Source organism: Caenorhabditis remanei, chromosome X, assembly GCF_010183535.1.
Source record: "Caenorhabditis remanei strain PX506 chromosome X, whole genome shotgun sequence".
NCBI lineage: Eukaryota > Metazoa > Nematoda > Chromadorea > Rhabditida > Rhabditidae > Caenorhabditis > Caenorhabditis remanei.
In genome coordinates this window covers 16,087,963-16,109,152 of record NC_071333.1, presented here as the reverse complement: position 1 = coordinate 16,109,152, position 21,190 = coordinate 16,087,963, and the positions used below count along the sequence as shown (strand labels likewise).

Sequence of the window (21,190 nt, the reverse complement as noted above, 5' to 3'; positions counted from 1 at the left end):
ATCTTCAAAGACAGCCAAGATAGAATGCTGCAAACTCTCGCTAGCTGGAGCGCCTCTATTACAGGTTTCACGGTGTGTGAATACAGTAATGCCAAATTTGCCACCGACATTTCTAAGGTCTAGTCTACACTACCAAAATAAAGTTTTATAGCACAAGAAATGAAGTACTGAAAAAGGTTTGCCAACGTCATTGCTAATTTTTATTCATATATTTGTAGCTTGGGAATATAATGAATATACGATGCACTAATTTTCAGGCCTAAATCTATTGAAAACCCCTTTTTTTTCAAAATTTCAGACACTGCCACACTTTTTTTATTCTTTTGGATACTGTAGCTACGCCGCGAACATTTTTAATGTTTTTTTGTTATTTCATGTATTTTAATTTTCTTTTTAGCTTTTGAAATTTAGCTTATGTTTATCTAATAAATAAATGAATTCTCATTTCTTTAAAATGAAATGTTTATTTCCGATTTTCAAATTTCGAATCCAAATACTATATACTTTCGATGAATATATAGATACGATCTTCACAGATATACAAAATCAATGAAACTTTAAGAAAAAAAAATGACTGGGACAAAATGAAATTACCGAGAAGAAACGAGATGGGTTGACTTAGGGAATTGGGAATAGAATAGAAAAAAGTGTGATTGATGCACACAATGTCAACTGCGTGAAGTGACACAACACAAAAAATACACTGGAAAACTTATGGGACGTGGGCGCCGGGGAAGGAACTTTGATTCCTTTGAGAGACATCAAAAAATACATTACTTTGTATTTTCGAAAGTTAAGGACAACACAAGTTTTGTGGGGGGAGAAGTTTCGGAGATCATAAGAACAGTTAAAACTAGTATTTTTCAGAGTTACCGCGGATTTACAAAAACTTTGGAATGGGAGACGAGGGGGATCAGTGAATCACGGGGGAGGCGGTGGAAAAAAATGGAAAAGGACTAATGACAGGTAGCTGAAGAAAAGAAGAATGTCTAGCGGCAAGTAGAGAGTTTCTAAACCGAAAACAAGTACAATTGAAATGACTTGTGAAATAGGGAGGGCGGAGTTTACAAGCAGACTAAATCGGGAAGGAGCTAGGAGAAAACTGGAAAATATGAAAAGATAGGTAAGTATAATTAGAAAAAAAACTATGAGGAGCTCATCTGCCATCAGCTTGTCTAATACGGTCAGGGCGGTCACGACGCTCTGGGTGGTCGGCACGACGATCGTGCTGTCTGAAAAATTCCAGTGTGATTAGAATCGGAGGCAAAACCCCTCATCATATCAGCATACTTGTCAAGGCCCGACCCGGCCCGACCCGGCCCGACCCGGCCCGACTTCAAAAAATGAACCAATTTTTCTCAAAATTTCTTAATTTTTTATCGAAAATGTGAACACTTCTGATGATTTTTCAGAATTTCTTCAATTTCTGAATGATTGTCGAAAATTTGACATTTTCGCAAAAAAAAATCAAAAAAAATCGAAAAGTTTCGAAATTTAAACTTTGGCGCCAGGTACCCGGGCCTTGACAAGTATGCATAACAGTGTACTAATCTGGGTCCCCACACACTTACTCATTATTAGGCCATGCGATTCTGTCGCTCAACGGAACATCTCGCACATTGTTATGCCGTCGGTGTCCATCATGGATGTCTCGTGGCGGACCGCCCACTGGACTATTTCTGCGACCATGATTGCCACCATGAGGGAAGAAACGATCATTTCCTCTCTGATTATTTCCATTGAATCCACGATGATGATCATCACGACGGTTTCGGTTCCTTTCTGGAGGAGCAATGAATCTGTTCGGGGAGTGACGTCTGCCACGTGGACTGTTATGCCGATTGAACTGATGTCGTGGCGGAGTGCGCGAGCGAGAACGTTTTCGTCCTCGACGTCCGCCTCGAAAACCATTGTCGTTACCATCTTGGAATCCTCTGCCTGGGTTTTGATCGAAAGGAATTCGCATATTTTTTCGGCCGCCTTTTCCACGATTCCCTTTCTCAATCTTTTCTCGTTCGATCCGTTCAAGGTGCATCTGAATTTCCATCTGTCTTTCCGCGAAAAAATTGCAACCAGTCGGATTATTCTGTCCGATTGATGGGAAATGAGATGTCTCGCGCGCTTTGATTGGACGATTCGAGACCTGGCGCTGTGGTCGTTGAGAAGACCGGGAGGATTCACGAGCACCACGACGATTTGGAGACACCGGCGGAGGTGAGTTGATACGATTGGGTCTCGGTGACCCTTGTTGTCTCTCTGCTCTCCTTTCGGCTGGTCTAGGCGATCGATCTCCTCTCGGAATCTCCTCAATTTTGGGAGCAGCGTTGGGTTCCTGTTCCTGTTGACGCTCAACTGGTGTCGATGCTCCAGATGAGCTAGAAGAAGAACTTTCAGAAGATCCCGAAGTGGATTGCGAGGACGATGTAGTGTTGTCTTCCGTAAATGAAGATTCCTTGGGGTCCGCGTAGGCAGCTGGCGGTCGGCGTCTCTTCTTCTTCTTTGACTTCCTTTTCTTTTTCTTCTTTTTCGCCTTTTTCGCCTCCTCATCGTCATCTCTCTGAAGACGGATTAATTAAATGGCGTATTCACTTTCAAAAGACTTACATTTGCAGGAAAGACTTGATTCGATGGTCCTGCACCAGGATCATCTCTCGCATCATGATTATCCGACCATTTGTTGATCAACTCTTCCCTCGACAACCTCTTCACCGTAGATTCTTCACCAGCTCTGCCACTTGACTCTCCAACATCATCCTGAAATTATAACTATTGGGAAATGAAGCATACTTCGTGGAAATTATTGACCTAGCTACGAGTACTAATGTTTTAAACGCTGCAATTGGAAATACAAGCCATTGAAAACACTATAATAACAATTGAATTTGAATCCAGAAAAGAGTCGATATATAGATATTTCAGATGATGATAGCATGCCGCTGGGAAAACAAATTGCAGTTCTGAATCACCTTCGGTTCTGCTTTAATCGGTGCATTCGATGGTCCTGGTTGAAGCTCAAGCTGCTCAGCCTCGTCACCGGCTACCGGAATGGATTCGTCGACTTCAACTTTAATAGCAACTTCTGGCTGTGGCGGTTGTGACGGTCCTTCTTCTTGTTGCTCCTGTTGCTCTTGTCCTGGTTGCTCTTGTGCTTGCCCTTGCTGTTCTGCTTTTGGTGGCTGTGGTGGCTGTCCGAAGGTTCCTCTGTCCTCACCCTCATCCCACTCATAACTCTCTATGTGGAAGTACGTGAACATTCTGGTCTTTTGGCGTTCTTTTCCAATTTTAGCCAACACTTTTCCCCATTCCGTCAGCTCTCCGTCTTCTTCGTAGACAGCCGGACATTCCGTTTCAGTTTGTCCAAAGTGTCTTCCAATAGTTGCGAACTCGGATAGAATGAGTCGCTCCTCCCATTCCATGAATGAAGCGGGGCCGAATCCACGGAGAGGAGACACTGGGGCATAGGTAGGACTGGTGGGGGGAAAATTATTTTCTCTTTCCGCAGCTGAAGGCTCATAGACAGGAGATGGTGGCATGCTGCTGATACGGTTTTCAATCAGCCATAGAAAAGGTGTGGCTGGGCGTTCAGTAAGAGGAATGATGAACTCTGAAAATATATTTTATGTGAATATTATTCGTGAAGTAACTTACGTCGTTGACCGTTTCTGCTCTCCCGATTTGTATAAAAGCGGAGGCCAGCCATCAGATGAGCGCGAATTTCATAGTTGTTGAAGCGGAAGTGTTTTGCAGCAGATGCCACTTGGCGGAGAACATGTTTGTGACTCTCTCGAGTTAACTGTCTGAAATTAACAAATTTGAATTTTTCAGATTTTCAAGACTCACATTTTTCTGAACTGTATATTGACCAGATGTTCCGCATATTTTCCGTACTCGATGACTCCCCACTGAAATATTGATTTTCATAAAAGCCATGTTAACAGTATATATTTTTACCGTTGTGTTGTTCTCTCCTGGTCCTTGCAAGACTTCGTCAATATTGTAGGGAACCTGGAATAAACTCGATTTAATAGAAAGAAACCATTATTTTTAGGTATTCTTAGTGCTCGTTAAGATTCCCGTTTACAGATTAAACATGATGTACACATATTTTTGGCTGCATATTGTGGTTATCCTGTTAAAAAATACTAATTTTCAGAGTGCGGTTCTAATTGAGGACCCCTTATGTCAGAGGAAATACGTAACATTTCATTCTAATTAAAATACCTCTTTTCAGGTTTTCCCAATTCAAAAAAATCCAAAATTTAAATTTGAAAATCAGATTTTTTCCAAATTTCTAGGAACTGTTTTTTCAATAATCAAATTTACAAATTATTATTAAATAATTTTTGAAGTTATTCCTCGCTCTTATTTTAATTTTTTTTAATTTCTGAGAATGTCAGTTTTCATGTTTAACGATCATGCTACTGTTTAAAAAAATTAATGTGTTTAAAATTTAAATTAAAAATGGATTTGTGAATTTGATTTTCGAAAAAATAATTTAAACAAAATTAAACAACTTTTTTACATTTTTTGCGATAATCCAGAAATGAAATATATTTTTTGATAAGTTGAATATTTTCATAATTTTTGAATTAATATTTTCATAATTTTTTTTGGCCTGTAAAGTTTTATAACAAAGTGTTTAGGATTGTTTTTCTATGCTACCATAACCTTATCTGCTTAAAAAGTACTGCATCAACCCAAGATTTATTTATCAAGATATTATATTATGCAAATAGAGAGCCCTTCTCTTTACCCTGATTTTACAGGGGTGCCTTTGGTTACACTCACCGCTCGATTACCGTCCAGATGACGATTCGATCGCATAGCTCGACGTTCTTTTTTCCTTGATTCACGCTCATCTTTCTGCGGTGGCGAATCATGTGTTGGGGGTGACTCATAAGTTGGTCCAATATATTCTGGCGACGTTTGTGGTGATGGACCCGGTGGAGTTCTCGGACCAATCCTCGGCGGCGGTGACGGACTTGGCGGAGTCCTCGGACCGATCAGTGGTGGCGGCGTAACCGGTCCATCTCCTGGTGACGTTTTCAGTGGATTCCATGGAGGTGGGGTATAACCATACGGTCCTCCGTATGCATCTCCTAACACCTCCTGTGGTCCTCGTGGCGGTGGAGGAGGCGGTGGAGGTGGAACTTCGTCAGTAGGAGCTCTTGGCGGTGGCGGCGGCGGCGCATACGGTGGATAGTGACTTGGTCCAGGTTGGTCTGGGTGGGCTTGTTGATGAGCAAGATATGCAGCATGTGCATGAGCCATTTGAGAATGATGATCATAGTACGCTTGGTGATAGCTCGGATCATACATTTCCATTAGTGGTCGTGGTCCTCTTGGGTCTTGCATACGTGGGTCCCCGGGTCCTCGTTGGCCCATGTAAGGTGGTCCATGTGGTGGTCCGTGTGGTGGTCCATGAGGTGGCCCTCGTGGCGGTCCGTGAGGTGGTCCAAAATTTTGTCCGTGTGGTGGTCCATGTGGCGGTCCATGTGGTGGTCCTTGTGGTGGTCCATTCGGAGGGCCATATCCCGGTCCCATCGGACGTTGCGGGCACTGCCATTGTTGAGGTGGATATGGATGATGCTGTTGAGGGCGCCGGTTAGGCCACGAACTATTGCTTGGCCCCTGATTGAAGAATTGTCCTGGTGGCGGCGGTGGCGGTGGCGGTTGCTGCGGCGGTGGTCGTGGCGGCCGATCATGTCCACTCATTCTTCGCTGAAATCAGTTTATTTTTATGCAGTTTTGGTTTTTAAGTAGTTTGAGTAATAGGAATTGAGCCATAAACGAGGTAAGATAAGAGATCGTGAAAATAAGAATAATCAATGTCTTTATAATAAATAAGGTTAAAAATTAGAATGAAAGAGATAGAGAGTGAGAGGAGATGCAATTTGTACTATTTAGAATATTATTCACACGTAAGGAATCATAAGAGTAGAAAGAAATGAATGATCAATACTAGTAATGGATAAGACCTCCAATTCTTAGACACCCGTATGCAGATTAAACATGTAGAGCATAAAGCATAGAAAAGAGAAGAACGAGAGTTCTAATGCTCTCATCTCTTCGACTGCGACTCTCGTTCACTCCCGGCAGAAGACGTCGCCTGTCCACACTCATGCGCTCACCAAAAACGGAGGGGGAATGGAATCGAAAAGGAACGTGAGATTCGCTGGAGACGCAGTTCTAAGATGTTGAGTGTGCCGAGTGAGCTGCTTTGTGAAAGAAAGTGTGCGCGCGGGACCAAAATGAGAAGAAAAACTGGATGAGAGGCAGCAGTTCGCCTCGCTTCTGGTGCGCCGGGACAAGAGGAGGGGCGGGAGCTGTCGACGACGACGACGAGTCGAAAGGAGGGCACGGCGACGGCGGCGACCGAAGAGAAGGGCACGGCGACCGACCGCCGGCGGTGCACAGGAAATGAGCGTGGGCACACTAAGCAGATATGTTGTTGTTTTGAATGAAAAGAAGGAGAATACGAAGAGAAAAAAGGGGCGGAGACTTCTGTGTTTCACGGCTGACAGCCTCGAAAAAAGGGAGTGGAGAAAAGACGGAAATGAAGAGCGGAGAATCCTTCATCGAATGGAGAAAATGGGAAAAAAGCGCGGAGCCCCACAAAACGTCATTGTTGTGCTGCTGTCACCTACAAAATAGTCTAACGTGACGACACGAACAAAAAAAACGAACCAAACACTTCTTCGTCCGTTCGGGAGCGTCTTATTCTTCACGTCTACCTTTTTCGGATCGACACCACCGATGAACTTCTCCTGGGCGAAAAGAATGGAATCGAGGATATTGGGAGGTCTGAAAATTAAATATTGCTTTTTTAGTTAAAAAAAATGTTTTGGAAACTTGAATCTGAAAAGAGGAGTTTGAAAAAGTTTTTTGTTGAAAAAAATGAAAAAAACGTTCTCACGTTGGTTTTGGAGGGGCTGGTGGCGCGATTGTAGGTTTGCGTTCTTCAGGCTCCTCGTCGAACACAATGACATCATCACTGAAAAGTAATCTTGAATAATGGTATTAAAAAATGAGATTATCTTGAGAATGGTACGAATTAGCGCTCAAAACAGAGTGTCCCACATTTTCCGGTTGTTTTGGAAAACGGTCAATTTTGGTCGGAGAGTAGTCAAACTTTTACAGAGCCTGAAGACATACCTGGGGACGCAAGTTCTGAAGTTTCAAGAATATGTATATGTAGTTTTTAACAGTTTTTGACTATTCGTGACGTGCGGGACGCCTCAACTTGCCTATTTCGAGCGCAAGTACGAATAGTTCATCTCCCTACGGCAGTGACTATGATATGTTGAATATTCTAGTAAGATAAGCAAAACGGGAACTGCTGGATAATGAGTTAAGTCGGCACAGGCCAATATGTAACTTTCTTCACAATTTATATTTCATAGGGAAGAAAAACCAAAAGTGAATTACAATTCGGATTCAGGGCAGGTAGTCTATACATTTTTTGCTCCTTTTCGCATTTTTGGGGTTGAATCTGTGATCGTTGCACAATTTTAGTCTCAAACCAGAACGGTAGTTGCCCACAGACATAAAGCATCTGAAGACCTACATTCCGACATGGTTTTTTCACGACTTTGGTTTCGATGCAAGCTACGAGTCGGACGCTGTGGTACGCTGCGGTTTACCATCAACCAATTGAACTACAAAAAAAATGCAGGAAACCCCAAGAAATCCGTTCCAAGATTCACAAAAGCCTTCTCATGTGAGAGTGACACCAAAAATAAATCTATCCGAGAGAGCTTTCTCATTCTTTTTATAGCAATAAGACAAGCGTATTCCAATTTCCAGGATCCCATTATTTTCCTCGCGAGTCGCCGCAAAATTGGAATTCTATTCCACTATTCCACCAATAGACGTGATTCCCGGATACGGTAACATTCACGTCACTTTCTAATTTAAAGTGCAATTTATATGCCACTATGGATGGGAAAAAGCTTGACGAGAGGAGACGGCGGACGCCGTATTTTTTGATTGATTTATTCGATATCTCATTTGAAGAGCACTTCTTTCCTTTATTCCTTTTTTCTCATCTCCCACGTCACTTCGGACGAGAACCGATTTTTCATGAGACCAGGGCTCCATCGGCTCTTTCCATGAATTCGAAATACACCCGGTTTTGTATTTTGAGTGATGGTTGTTAAAGAGAAGAAAAACATCTGGGTATTCAGTCGTATAGTATTGCGAAAAGGGAGATGAAAATAATTGAAGGAGTTATAATTGTTATTCTAGCAGATCTGTTATGAAAACACTTCGCAACGCTGCCTGTCTGGCAGTATTCAAATAACAATGACTAAGCGATAATCAGAATAATATCACTCCAGATGCAAAGGCTACTGTAGCCACAAAAATTTTCTTGAAAACATCAAAAAACAAAAACAAGAATGACTAAAATACTTTTTTCAGAAGGAAGCCACTGACAAAGCCAATTTACCAAAATTGCCAAATTGTCTCAATTTGTTCACTAATAAGTTAAAATTGAGGTTATCGTACTATTTCTCAAATGAGCTCAAAATAATTTGGAGTGCGTGCGAGTTGAGAGACAATGTGCACTGGAGAATGATGTGGACATAATAAAAGACGTGGGATGACGTTTGCTATAAAGTTGAAATTGCAGTGTTCTTCTGTCTTGACGGGAATTTGTAGGATGATGTATTCAGAACGACTACATTGGAATATAAAAACACGAAATCCCTTATCCGGAATGCGTCATAGTACGACACGAGACTAAAATAGCTCAACGAGCCAGGAGTGAGAATAATGAACTACACAAATTTTCAAATGGAAACGGGCGTCATTTAAAAAGTCAGATTTTGGTATGAAAAAGCTGGTAGAGTCCAAATCCGTTCTGAGAAGACATGCACTTTACCCGTTTATAAGCATTTTTGATTTAGAATCACCAAAATTATGAGTCACACTCCCAACTGAACATAGTGCAGATGAATGTTCCATCTAATCCGAAACAAATGTTCCAGGCACTACAATATTAAGATCTATCCCCGGGAAACTAGTGACTAACCTTTTTTCAAAATAGCTTAAGCCGTTTCTTACTTTCGAACTACTGAGAAGGATTCAATGTTTGTTAGAATCATCTTCGAAAAGAAATCGAAGAGAAACTTTAATGAGCTTTCCTATTAGAACGACTTCTCCTTAGAAAAAGAAGAACAAAATCCAATTTCGAGGGGTTTGAAGGTTGATGGAAAAGTTGAATCGCCGGATTTGTTTATTGCTTTGACATTGATACATTTTCAGCACAAACATTTGGCGACCTTCATTTTCAATCTAATCACGCGAGTAGCTAGTTGAATGGCTCAGATACGGCCGAGGACCACTTGTTCCCGAGAATCAAAATATTGCAGACATCTTATAGATAAAGAGGCATCTAGTTTATTTCAAAGAGTTCTTATGTTGTAAAACCGATCATACCAAATGAACATTTTCAACGGATCGTTTTTTAATAGAAAATATAAGTTTTCCGTGAAGAAAACTTTGCCACGGACGAACCTGGCCTTCTGAAAACAATTTTTCTGAATTCAGATTATTTTCTGTTGCCTCTGTCGGTGTGAGAACAAGCTTCAAATGTTCTGTTCCCCGGACCCCGGAGCGGTCAAGAAGCCGAGAGTTCCTATCAACATGATCCATTTCAGATATCAATTGAGTATTGAAGAAACGTGGCATCACCTCATCGTCCAATCTCAGAAACTATAAATAACAGGTGGTCTGGAAATTACCACCTGTAGAGCTTGATGAGCTCACAATCCATCGCTCAACACATTATTGATTCCATTTCGTTGCTTTGAAATCAGGGTCAAAACCATTTTTTTCAAAATTCAGTGATCGAGACCACTGGTTTCGAATGAAAATTGTATCTTCAGAGTGCTTTTTTGTAAAAAAGATCTGACAGATAGGCTCAATTTTTTTACGCGATGATCGATAAAAATATGAATAGTTGAAGAATTCAATTAGAAATCGACAACGCCTTTGAGTTTCCATCCACTTTCATTCTTTCATTGAAACTGCTCGTTTGCTGACAAAAGAAGTCGACATATCAAATATCGGTGATTGCTTCATTCCGAAAAGCAGAAATTGATCGAAAAATCAGTATTTCATTGATTTACGATTAACATCCGTTTCTCTAGACCGAACATGTTCGTGGGTTGGTCCGGAAATGAAAAATAAATGTCAAGCGAGCATTTACAACTTCACGGTTTATTACATTTGTGAAACAACTGTCTCGCGGAAGTAAAATGGTTAGAATTTTTGATCGAATCACTGTTTTCGAGAAAAACTAGTATTTCTAGAGTGATTTCTTGTGAAATCGATCAGAAATCGACAATGCCTTTGAGTTTCCTTCTAGTTTTATTAAAACTGCTCAATTGTTGAGAACGAACTCCACATATCGAATATCGACAATGGTTTTATTCCAAAAAGCAGAAACTATCAAAAAATCAGTAACCTTATTACTGATTTGTGGACAATATCCGTCTGTCTAGACCAGAAATGTTCGTGAATAGGTCCGGAAATGAGAAACGAATGTTGTCAAGCGAGCATTTACAACCTCACGGTATATCGCATTTGCCTCTCGGAGGTAAAATGAAAAATTTCGGAAATCGAATGAGGGGCAGAAAGCCAGTATCAGTATCCGGCATACCCAAAAAGCTGATAAGAGAGAGCGGACAAAGTTCACCAGGAATCATTGAGACCGGGGAACAATGTCCCCACATGACTCTCTCCGGCTTATCTATTTCAGAAATGGTACTACGAGACACCATCATCCACGAAAAACGAACTCGTCAAACTGAAAATGAAGACCGAGCGGTTTGTGGATGTTAATTTGCCCAAGCCATCATCGTAGACAAAGATGGAAAAAGAGACTTTACTGCCGTTGTATGTTGTACAAAGTCGTCTCTTGAAACTTTTAAGACAGTGATCGTCGTAACAATGAGGTTTAAAGTTACACAAATCATAGATTCGGTCTTTGTGTTCTATCAAATGGTATGACTGCATCCATATTGGCGAACTTCCTCACGATTTCAGGTTTTCAGGTTTTCAGGTGCTTTCATGTTTTCACAAATTTTACACAACATCAAAACTTACTTTTGTCGAATGTGCAGCTTTGGTTCTTTCTCCCGACCAAATCGATTGATCCGCCCTATCTTTACGCCGGTTTCGGTGGTTTTTCGAGTGGTTTTTGTGGTTTTTCGCCGCCTTTTGGTGCCTTTCCGTCGCTTAGTGGTCCCGGTTTTCGACTTCGTTTTCCTTGTCTTCCGCTTCCTCGTCTTGCCTCGTCTTTTGACTAATTTTGGTTTTCTCTGTCGGGCAGCGATTCTGGAAACAGAAATTTCATGTTGAGATTAGCTGGCAATCGATTTTTCCTCACTTTGGTAACTCGGGCATATCTCCGTCCGGTTCGTCATCCCCGAGAACATGTGCATCCTCTTCTTGAAAAACATGTGCATCCTCTTCTGGCTCCTCTTCCTTTATTTCTTTCTTTATGAATTTCCTGAAATCAATAGTAAACTAATCACCATCTAAAGAAAACATCTTCCTCACTTCATCATGTCGCCTCGGTGTGGAGCCAAAAATCAATGAAAGTACACACAGAAAGAGAGGGAGAGAAGAAAACCTCAGAAAATAGTCGGATGCGCCCGCAACGCGTCCCTCTCCCCTCCCGGTTGCGTCGCGTGTGTTCTCTCGTTTGCCAACGCTCTATTGTAGCCGCTCAATAAACCTCCTCGGTCCTCCGTGTCTTGCCTCTCGGTCGCGTTTTTTCTCTCCTCTCCTACATCGTCACTGTGTAGGCAAAAGAACACAGAGAAAAATAAGGGAGAGAGGGAGAGAGACACACATGAAGAAAAAAAATTATGGGAGGGAAGAATGTACTGGATAAGACGAAGAAGAAGAAGAAGGGAAAAGAAGACTGGATTTTAATGAAAAGAAAGGGATCGAGGAATTCTTTGAAAATAGAAAATTTGATGGGAGGAAATGTTGATGGCATCGGAAAGAAAGCAGGCAATATGATATCGAAATACGATAATAAATGTCATAATGAGGCGCGAGTTGATATCAGATACAATTCACGAGAATCTTGTGATAGTTTTTTTTCTTCTGATGTGGAAAAGTTGAGAAGACGAGGAGGAACAAATATTGTTTGTTAGGGGGTTAGGAAAAACATTTTGTGAAGGAGAGAAACAAAAGCTAAGGGGGAAATTGAAATAGAAGATTGGGAATGTCAGAGAGGGCAAAAACAATGATTCATTTTGTCATCAGATATGTGTACAGTTTGCTGTTACCAGCGCAAAATAGCCAATGTTGCCTACTGGAAACTTTAGTAGCACTCTTACTGTAAGCTCAATATCATGTTGAGTGAGAAGTCCAACTCGACAACACCATTAAACTTTTTTTGTACAGAGCTTTATAAGACAGATTGTGGAAAAATTGTGGAAAAAACAGTTTCAGTTTTTTTGAAATCATATGATATCGCATTCCTATAGTTATATGAATCTGGTTAGAATAACAAAAGTTGCCAACTACAAAAATATAGTTTTAGTAATGGGAAATAGAAATTTCGGAAATGCTGAACTTATTTATTTCCCACTGAAATCAAAAAAATGTTAGAAGATTTCAGTGGTGGCTACTGTATGCCCTATTTGAAACAACCAAAAGTGAGAACTCACCATAATCGTGCTCTTCACTGGTTTCACTTAATATTTATATTCTGTGTATTAACATAACCAATTAGAAAACAATTAAATGCAAATATAGATCATACATCGAATAATAATTGATTGAATAGTCATGTGAACATTCCTCTTTCTAACCTACAATCTGTCATAAAGATATGTTCACCCTAATGTAAATTATAGTTCTTATCAACTTTCCTGTCTCCCCCTTCCACTGGCCTCATACGTAGTTTTTGATTTGCACCACACGCTTCTTCATTATCGTCCGACTGCTCGACGTCCAATTTTATGACCATTAAAATTCTCCTTCTATTCTTTTTGGTATGCATACAGAATTTGGTTATAGATGGAAAATTGGTAAAGTGGGAATACATATGGCGGCTATTTTTAGATTTTATCGCTTTTCAGAATCCGATAGTGTCCGGAGTCAGAATTGAAAGCGATGTGAATGCTCCGGGATTCTTAGGGTATAGTGATGCTGGTGAACTTTTGGTTGAAGCAGATACCCCAGTGGACATTGTCATATTTGGACATGGGTTGGAAGATGTAATTTTTTTATTTAATTACCATTTTCGAAAACAAAAAAAACAACCAAGTTCTCATTTCAGGTCGAAATGGTAGCCTTCACCGATTCCGTGTGTGTTACGTCAGAATTCAACATTTCCGAGAGCTCATTTCACATTCATAAAGATATGAAGATTGTGTTCAAATATTCATTCATTGCGTGAGAATTGAGATGTTAGAAAACACTTGTTCCTATAATTTCAGTTGGCCTCGTCCGTGGAGGATTTGTTTGAAATCGGAAAGTCATGGGTTAATTCAAATTGATGATGATCGAACTTGGATTCAAGCAGTGGAAAGGATACATGAGACGTATATGCCGGTTTGGGCGCAGGTGGGGTATAAAGATTCAATTTTGGTAAACAGAATTTGAAAATTTTGTTTGCTTTTTTAGAGTGCTATCCTCTGTCTACTTTTCTCAATCTCAGCTCTCTGCTCAGGCCTAACCCTCGGATTAATGGCTCTGACACCACAGGAACTAAAAATTCTAATGAAATCAGGTACCTAACTAGGCTTTTTCTAGCAAAAAGCATTATTCAGGCACCCCAAGTGAGCAAAAGTATGCTTCTGCCATCTACCCGATGAGAATACACGGAAATCGGCTTCTCTGCACTGTAATCATCATGAATGTGGTATGTTAGCTGTAAGCATAAGACCTACAATCCCAAATATATGATTTAGATTGTGAATACTGGTATAACACTGTTATTTGATGACATGGCAGAGGGGCTAATCGCTTTTGTTGCATCTACCGTTGGAATTGTTATCTTTGGAGAAATCTTGCCTCAAAGTATATGCGTTAAGTGAGTCAAAGTTTCAGTTAACCGTATTATCAAAAATTACAGATATGGTCTTGCCGTCGGAGCTAACACAGTATTCATCACTCGTTTCTTCATGTTCATCCTATTCCCTATCACTTGGCCACTTGGAAAGGTATAACAATTTTAAAGAAAATATAACAAGGTATAAAAATTTTACACGAAATAAATATTCAGATTCTTGACAAATATGCTGGTGTCGACATTGACGTGGTAAATCGTTCAAGAATGGTTGAGATGTTAAAAATGAATATGGAAAATGAAGCTTGTGATATTGTAAGTTATCACTATTCCCTAATTCCTGAATCAACAGTTTACTAGGACCTATCAACACTGAAAATAGCAATTGGAGCAATGGAACTCACCAAGAAATCCGTGCGAGACGTCATGACTGATATAGACGTATGTTTATTCGAAACTGAAAGTTGATCTTTCATACATTTAGGACGTGTTCATGTTGTCGGAAGACCAAGTATTAAACGCAGAGACTATGACAAGAGTATCTGATTCTGGGTATACAAGAATTCCGGTTTACGAAGGAAACAATAGAAATAAGGTGATTCTACGTGTTGAAAGAACTAAAAAAAACTAATCATTTCTTCTATACTATAGGTCAAGAACTTGTTATATGTAAGTGATCTGGCGTTGATTGGAAAAGATAACAATATCACTGTGAAAGCGGTCGCAAGATTCAATAAGAGAAGATTAAGAATCGTTGATGAGAACATGCCATTGACGGCGTTGATGGATGAGTTTAAGATGGGAGATTATCATTTGGCTATGGTAGCGAAGGCGTTAGATGTGAAGAAACATCACAACGGGAAGTTTGTGGATGATAAGATGGATAACTTTATTTTAGTGAGTATATGAGATAAATGTTGCTAAATAATCTATATATTCATATGAAACATTTCAGAAATCCATGAAACTCGTGGAAGCTACTGTACTACCAGCAGTGGAAGCTTCTGAAGACCACCCAGTCACTCTAGTTGGCTTGATTACTCTGGAGGATATCACAGAAGAACTACTACAAGCGGAAATCACAGATGAAACTGATTGTTATATCACTGACGACGCTCAAAAAAAGAGAAGAACAAACACTTCCAAGAAAAGTGTAGCTGAGATGTACTGTAGTGAGAAAAAGAGTGATCGTCTGTCACTTCATATGCTTGAGGTAATCCAGAAATATATACAGTCATATTTTGCCTTTTCAGTTGAAAATGCCCACTTTGAAAGTGCGTCATGGTAAAACTAACTGTCCTACAAAATAACTTTTTTAAAGATCAAAAAGACCAAGAGTAGAACTCTATTTTTGTAGTTGGGAGCTTTTTTGTACGGACGTTCCCAAGCAAATTTCATATCGAAAAAAAGTAATTTCTCTCACAAATCTACACATTTTAGTGTATCATAAAATATTTTAAGCTGTGCACTCAAAATTACTGTAACTCTCTAGGGAGTGCCTGTACAAAAAAGTTGATAACTACAAAAAACGAGCTCTACTTTTGATGTACGGTACATTAATAATTTACTTTGTAGGAAAAAAGTGTTTTACTATAGCACTATCTCAACTGAAAAAGGCAAATATGATATATTCTTGGCCAGTATTGTACAAACTTCATAACATTTTTTTAGATGACCGAGAAATGGCTTCTGGAGAAGACACCTCTGTTTAGTGAAATGAATCCAAAAGCTTTTGAGAATTTGATTCAGCAGAATATCAGAGAAGTAAAACAACATCAACAAAGTTTTTTCCCATAATTTGAGTTTCCAGGTCTTGATAGTCCCTCCAAAAAACAGTACCTCTCCAGGAACACTGAATTTATTTGACGCAGGTGTTATGAGTAAGAGATTCGTGTTGATACTGGAAGGAAAAGCATCGATCAAGTTCAATGAGGTACCTTCTTTTTAGTCCGAACAGAAAATCCGTTATGAATTTATTTTAAGAAAGACCTGGTATTCGACTGCGGACCGTGGACCTGTTTTGGAGAGGCGATATTGGAAAAAATGGAGCAGTGTATTCGTGATGGTAGAGGTATTTTTATTTCATTACCACCATTTTTTTACTAATCTGGAATGTTTCGTTCCAGAACCTTCCACTGGTTTCTTCTTCCTGCCTGATTACACTCTCACTGTCAGCGGGCCATGTCGGTTCTTGCAAGTGAGCAAACACAACCGAATTTCTGCTTAAGCTCTATGTAACTCTTTTAGATATCCACCAGTTCACTACTTCACTCATTGAGAATTACGCAATTTGTGAAAGAGATCAGGTACGGAGACCATAGAGACATTTACTCACTAACCAAGATTCTTTCAGAACACCAAAGATATCCATCACCAATGACGATGATACTGGGACAAACTCCAGAAAAGTATGAGTTTATTCACGTTATCGTGATAACGGTATTTGTTCTTCAGGTATCCATAATGGACAATAGCCCAACAGGTAGCAGAAAACGATCATCTACCAGTGTGATGTCTACATTGGCCCTTCCAACTGCAAGACTTGCAGCAAAGATTGCATCTGTTGAAGAGCTGAAACCACTTATGGAATGACATCATACAGAAAACAGTTTCGCTTTCTCATTCAACATATTGTTGACCTTCTTTATTCCAAACTAATAAACTTTTATCATGTATGAAGAATTTAAAAATTTACTCAAAAAAATCTGCGTTCGGGGGGAATCGAACCCCCGTCGAATGCTTGGAAGGCATCCATGCTGACCATTACACCACGAACGCTTGTTTCTATTCCAATAAACATTCAATTATAGCTGTGTAATCCATGATCTTCACATCGGATCGAGTCAAGAACCTGTTTCGATACAAGGAGATGTTATACTTATCTTTTTCAATCTGCCGTTGACAGAATCCGCGGGATGTGACGGTCTCTTATTCAAATTGATAATGTGCGTTCGTGGTGTAATGGTCAGCATGGATGCCTTCCAAGCATTCGACGGGGGTTCGATTCCCCCCGAACGCAGATTTTTTGAAAGGTTTTCTGTTTTCTAACATGAACCTTAAGATCATTGTTCAATACTGACATGAATAAAAAACAATAAACTTCAAAATAGAAAAAAAAATTCCAAGGGGATCCCTGTCATGAATCTGCCAACTTCCACAATTGATAAAACATTTCAAAAATAATCTGCGTTCGGGGGGAATCGAACCCCCGTCGAATGCTTGGAAGGCATCCATGCTGGCCATTACACCACGAACGCACATTTACAAATAGTAGTTGCGATAAAGACATCATGCATTATTCCTCTGGTTAAAGCCTATATAAGATCGGATTCATGCAATACGATGATATCAGATGGAGAAAGACAGAACAGGTTTATGCATGGAAGTCGCACATATTGTTTCGTCTTGAGATTTATATTGTGAATATAAACATGCGTTCGTGGTGTAATGGTCAGCATGGATGCCTTCCAAGCATTCGACGGGGGTTCGATTCCCCCCGAACGCAGATTTTTTTTTAAATTGTGTACCTGTTCATTACTTCTAATATTTTCCATACTTGTCAAATCACGGGCCGGGCCGGGCCGGGCCGGGCCCTCTGAAAATTTCAGGGCCTGGGCCGGCCCGCAGGGCCCGCAGCAAGCTTTTTTTTTCCATATTTTGACGGGCCGGGCCGGAAGATTTTTTTAGCGGGCCCGGCCCGGCCCGTGACAAGTATGATATTTTCAGATATACAGTTTTCTCGGCAAAAGCATTTCCAGAAATTTTTCTATTTACAACTTCCCTTCCTTGCTCTAAAATTGTTATGCATATATACCGTTTGTTAAATTTGATGCACTCAATGTAAAACGTTTATCAAAAAGTTTGGCAACAAAGCGTAAGAAAAATGGAGATAAGAAATGCCATGTTACACATAATGTTAATATCAAATTGAAGAAAAATGACGTGTTTCCCGAAGAAAAGTGCTCAAACATAGTACGTTGGATGCGCCCAGGAAACGTGAAATTGAACAAAGTTGTTATCGAGTCATCAGTGGCTGTACGCGACATGGGCATACCATCCAACTTCCTGTAAACATAGATAATATTACGATTAGCAATAGTGGAATGCAGGAGTTTAAGAATCAAAGAATATATACCTCATCAGCATCGTCAACAAGAACAGTTTTTGTGTTTTTGGAGAAATCGAAACTGTAAATTTGATGGGCAACAAGATCGTCGAGCAAGTTGGACGATTGTAAGGAGTGAATCTGTATATGAAAATAAATAAAGTGTTAAAAAATTGTTGTGCTACCGTAATTTTATCTCTTGGGTGAATGTGAGTGGCAATTGGGAAGATAAATGTTCCAACTAGAGCTCCGTCTACGTAGTGATGAATCTTCCAGTTTGATAAATCCTTTGACTTATAATTATCGGCGTTTTCAATCACGATTGACTCGTCTTTGTGCTCCTGAAAGCTATGGTATTCAAAATTTGATGGTCATATTGGTTTCCTCACCATAATTTTGACATCTCCCTTACTGTAGCTGCGGAACTGTTGGCTGTTAATGGAACTCAAGTTGGAAATGTCATAGTTGTCATGGTGAACAATTTTATCTTCTGTAAGACTTTACAATAACCAAAAAATTTAACGCAAACAACTAACGAGTGTCTCTAACGTTCAAGGTGAATGCAGAACCATGGGAATGGTAAGAAGTGGTACGCATAAGTGGGGAAGGGGTGTCAATTACAAAGTTGCTTTGGTGAGTTGTACGGATATGTTCAGCGCTTTCCATCAATTTGCGGTAATAAGCGATTTCGTTGCGGAGGGTCTGAAATTAACATCTGATGCATAAGTCCCAAGAACTGGTAACGTACTATTTGATTTTCAACAAGTCGTTCTACTTCGACTGAAAGTTTCGCGCATTCATCCATCATTCTTTCAGTAGCGTACTGCTTTTCGTTCAATGAATGCTCGAACATTCTGAGATCTTCTTCCTCGCGATATTTCATCTCCTCGATTCTCTTGGCAAGTTGTTGGTTCTGAAATATATTCTTTGATTAAAATTCTGCTAAGTGTTTGCAAAAATACAAAGGTATCAGCATCAGAGATCTTGACGCGAAGCTCATTGAGGAACGAACGGATGCGAAGAATTTCTTCCTGAAAGCAATCAATCATGACAAAATAATCACAAAAAAATTGTGTCTCACTCTTGCTTGAGTCTGAGTGAGAGTGTATCTTTCCGAAGTCTTCTTAATATCAGTGATCTTCTTCTTATACCACTCGTCCCACGTTTTGCGGGTTTTCTTGGTATTCGATTCGAACTGATCACGGATTTCCTTCATTGCCAAATTAAGTTCTCTGTGGAAGTAGTCACGATTCTTATCTGTGGAGTCTCTTCTGGCTTTGTTAATTTCTTCACGGATGGCAATTTCGTGTTGGCTGATTGTTCCATTCAACTTCTTGAGCAAATCTTGAGCGGCTGATTGAGAACGGGCGAATCCACTGCGTTCTTTATCACGTTGAGCCAAGACTCGTTTGATTTCTCCTCGAAGCCGCGAGATTTCAGATTTGATATGACCCTTTTCTTCTTCACAGTCATTGATTATACGTTTGACAAACGCAGTTTCTGCTTCAATATGTGATAGCTTTTCCATTTGACTTCTCTTTTCAGATCTCACAGTTTGACGGTGTTCAAGAGACATTTCCCAGCTAAAACTCAGGGAAACTTTTTTGTAAGTCAGTACAGTCACTTACTTCTTTCTAGCAGTTGCAATCTCTGGTTCCAATTTTCGGATGTTTTGCTTGGCGGAGGAAACTTTCGCATCGTGTTCACGAACTAATGTTACCAAAGACTGAAAATAAGTATTTTTCTATGATACGTAATGCAACCTTACAGTTTTCTCAGCCTCATAGTACACAGTAATTTTGCCAGAATGTATATGAGCCGCCTGGCGGAATAACCCAATATCACTTTCGAGAACTCTATTTTGAGCTTCTAAGAATCGGACCTGAAAAAAAAAGATATTTTGATAGCATCAAACGGTTTAAACTAACTTTTTCAATATAACGGGCCAGTCGGTTATTCAGCTCAGCTATCTCTCTTTTCTCGCGGTCTCGATTGTCACGGATACCTGCAGCGGCATTGGCACCTAATATTGAAAGTTGTCCACTGGCTGTTACTCCAGTAGGCAGATTCGTCGCTCCACTTTCAATAATTCTGGCCAAGACAGGGTTGTGAACTATGCGAAGCGGCTTGATTGGTTTGCTCATCTTCTACTGCTGAAAAACAAAAATATGTTAGAAAAAAGAGGATAATGTTATGAATGTAAGAAATAGGTAGTGTTTAAAAACCTAAAACTATATTTAAGCGTAAAATAAAACAAAGGAATAAAATTGAAAAGACGGGTATGAACTGGACAATCAGTGTGCATATTTCTGTTATCAACTTTTACGTTTCTGTTATCAACTTTTTCTTTGCATGCCACAAGAATGCTGGCAACGTAGTGAGAAACGGGAAAATAGTACAGCTGAAACGAATTAAAACGAAGTGACATTTAATAATGAGAAAAAACTTAATACCATGGTAAGACGTTGACTAATACAAGGGTGTGAGGAATTGCATGGAGTTGTACTAGGAGTACATTTTTAGATGCTTTAGAAAGATCTATAACATAAAGTTGAAAACTTGATATCAAAGACAGTACGGAATAAAAGAATTCGAAGTTGGATACTTTGGCTTTGATACAGGCCATCAGACGTAAGACGCCAAAATCGCCTGTGCGCCGCAGGTAGTCGACGTTGACTTCGTCTCATATCTTCTGAAGGGCTGTCTTGAGAGCAACGGCCATGTTGTAGGAGATTCCTGATAACTCGCTCTCGAAATATTACCATACGACAAAATCGATCGGATTGAGATCCGCCGACGAGGAAGGCCTAAAGTCGTTGTTCCAGCAGCCAGGAAAATGAGAGAGATGATGAATTTTGTTGATTTGGAACTGTGGGACGTAGCCAATCTTGTTGAAAGATGAAAAAGAGTCCATTAGAGTGTTGAGCTGTGCAGAGGAACAAAACATTCTTCAAAACCAAGTTTTGGAAGACCCCGAGTTGATTTTCGCATTTTTAAAAATAAAAACTAACGAAGTTCTACCGTAAGATGTCACCGCGGCCCAGACC

At 40.0% G+C, this 21,190-nt stretch overlaps 3 protein-coding genes across 3 annotated transcripts; 1 reads left to right on the top strand and 2 right to left on the bottom strand.

The window, feature by feature from the left end:
- Positions 1-1,156: 1,156 nt before the first annotated feature.
- On the bottom strand, positions 1,157-11,576 carry GCK72_025232 (uncharacterized protein; the record flags this gene model as incomplete). Its single annotated transcript, XM_003093356.2, has 13 exons — positions 1,157-1,232; positions 1,572-2,557; positions 2,605-2,754; positions 2,967-3,604; positions 3,649-3,797; positions 3,841-3,902; positions 3,952-4,005; positions 4,789-5,721; positions 6,648-6,804; positions 6,917-6,994; positions 11,113-11,343; positions 11,396-11,518; positions 11,569-11,576. The coding sequence occupies 13 exons, from the start codon at positions 11,574-11,576 to the stop codon at positions 1,157-1,159; spliced, it is 3,645 nt and encodes a 1,214-aa protein (XP_003093404.2).
- Positions 11,577-12,986: 1,410 nt separating this feature from the next.
- On the top strand, positions 12,987-16,630 carry GCK72_025231 (uncharacterized protein; the record flags this gene model as incomplete). The annotated part of the gene is made up of 19 exons (XM_053736247.1): positions 12,987-13,055; positions 13,107-13,244; positions 13,307-13,422; positions 13,467-13,598; positions 13,783-13,891; positions 13,941-14,062; positions 14,105-14,192; positions 14,255-14,353; positions 14,399-14,479; positions 14,523-14,633; positions 14,690-14,935; positions 14,994-15,251; positions 15,710-15,802; positions 15,849-15,971; positions 16,022-16,109; positions 16,165-16,235; positions 16,286-16,344; positions 16,392-16,446; positions 16,493-16,630. The coding sequence occupies 19 exons, from the start codon at positions 12,987-12,989 to the stop codon at positions 16,628-16,630; spliced, it is 2,196 nt and encodes a 731-aa protein (XP_053579813.1).
- A 1,434-nt stretch (positions 16,631-18,064) lies between these two features.
- On the bottom strand, positions 18,065-20,287 carry GCK72_025230 (uncharacterized protein; the record flags this gene model as incomplete). The annotated part of the gene is made up of 11 exons (XM_053736246.1): positions 18,065-18,103; positions 18,174-18,284; positions 18,329-18,484; positions 18,533-18,633; positions 18,680-18,845; positions 18,892-19,056; positions 19,106-19,174; positions 19,225-19,726; positions 19,772-19,869; positions 19,912-20,025; positions 20,072-20,287. 11 exons carry the CDS (start codon positions 20,285-20,287, stop codon positions 18,065-18,067), a joined length of 1,737 nt encoding a protein of 578 aa, XP_053579812.1.
- Between the last annotated feature and the right edge of the window lie 903 nt (positions 20,288-21,190).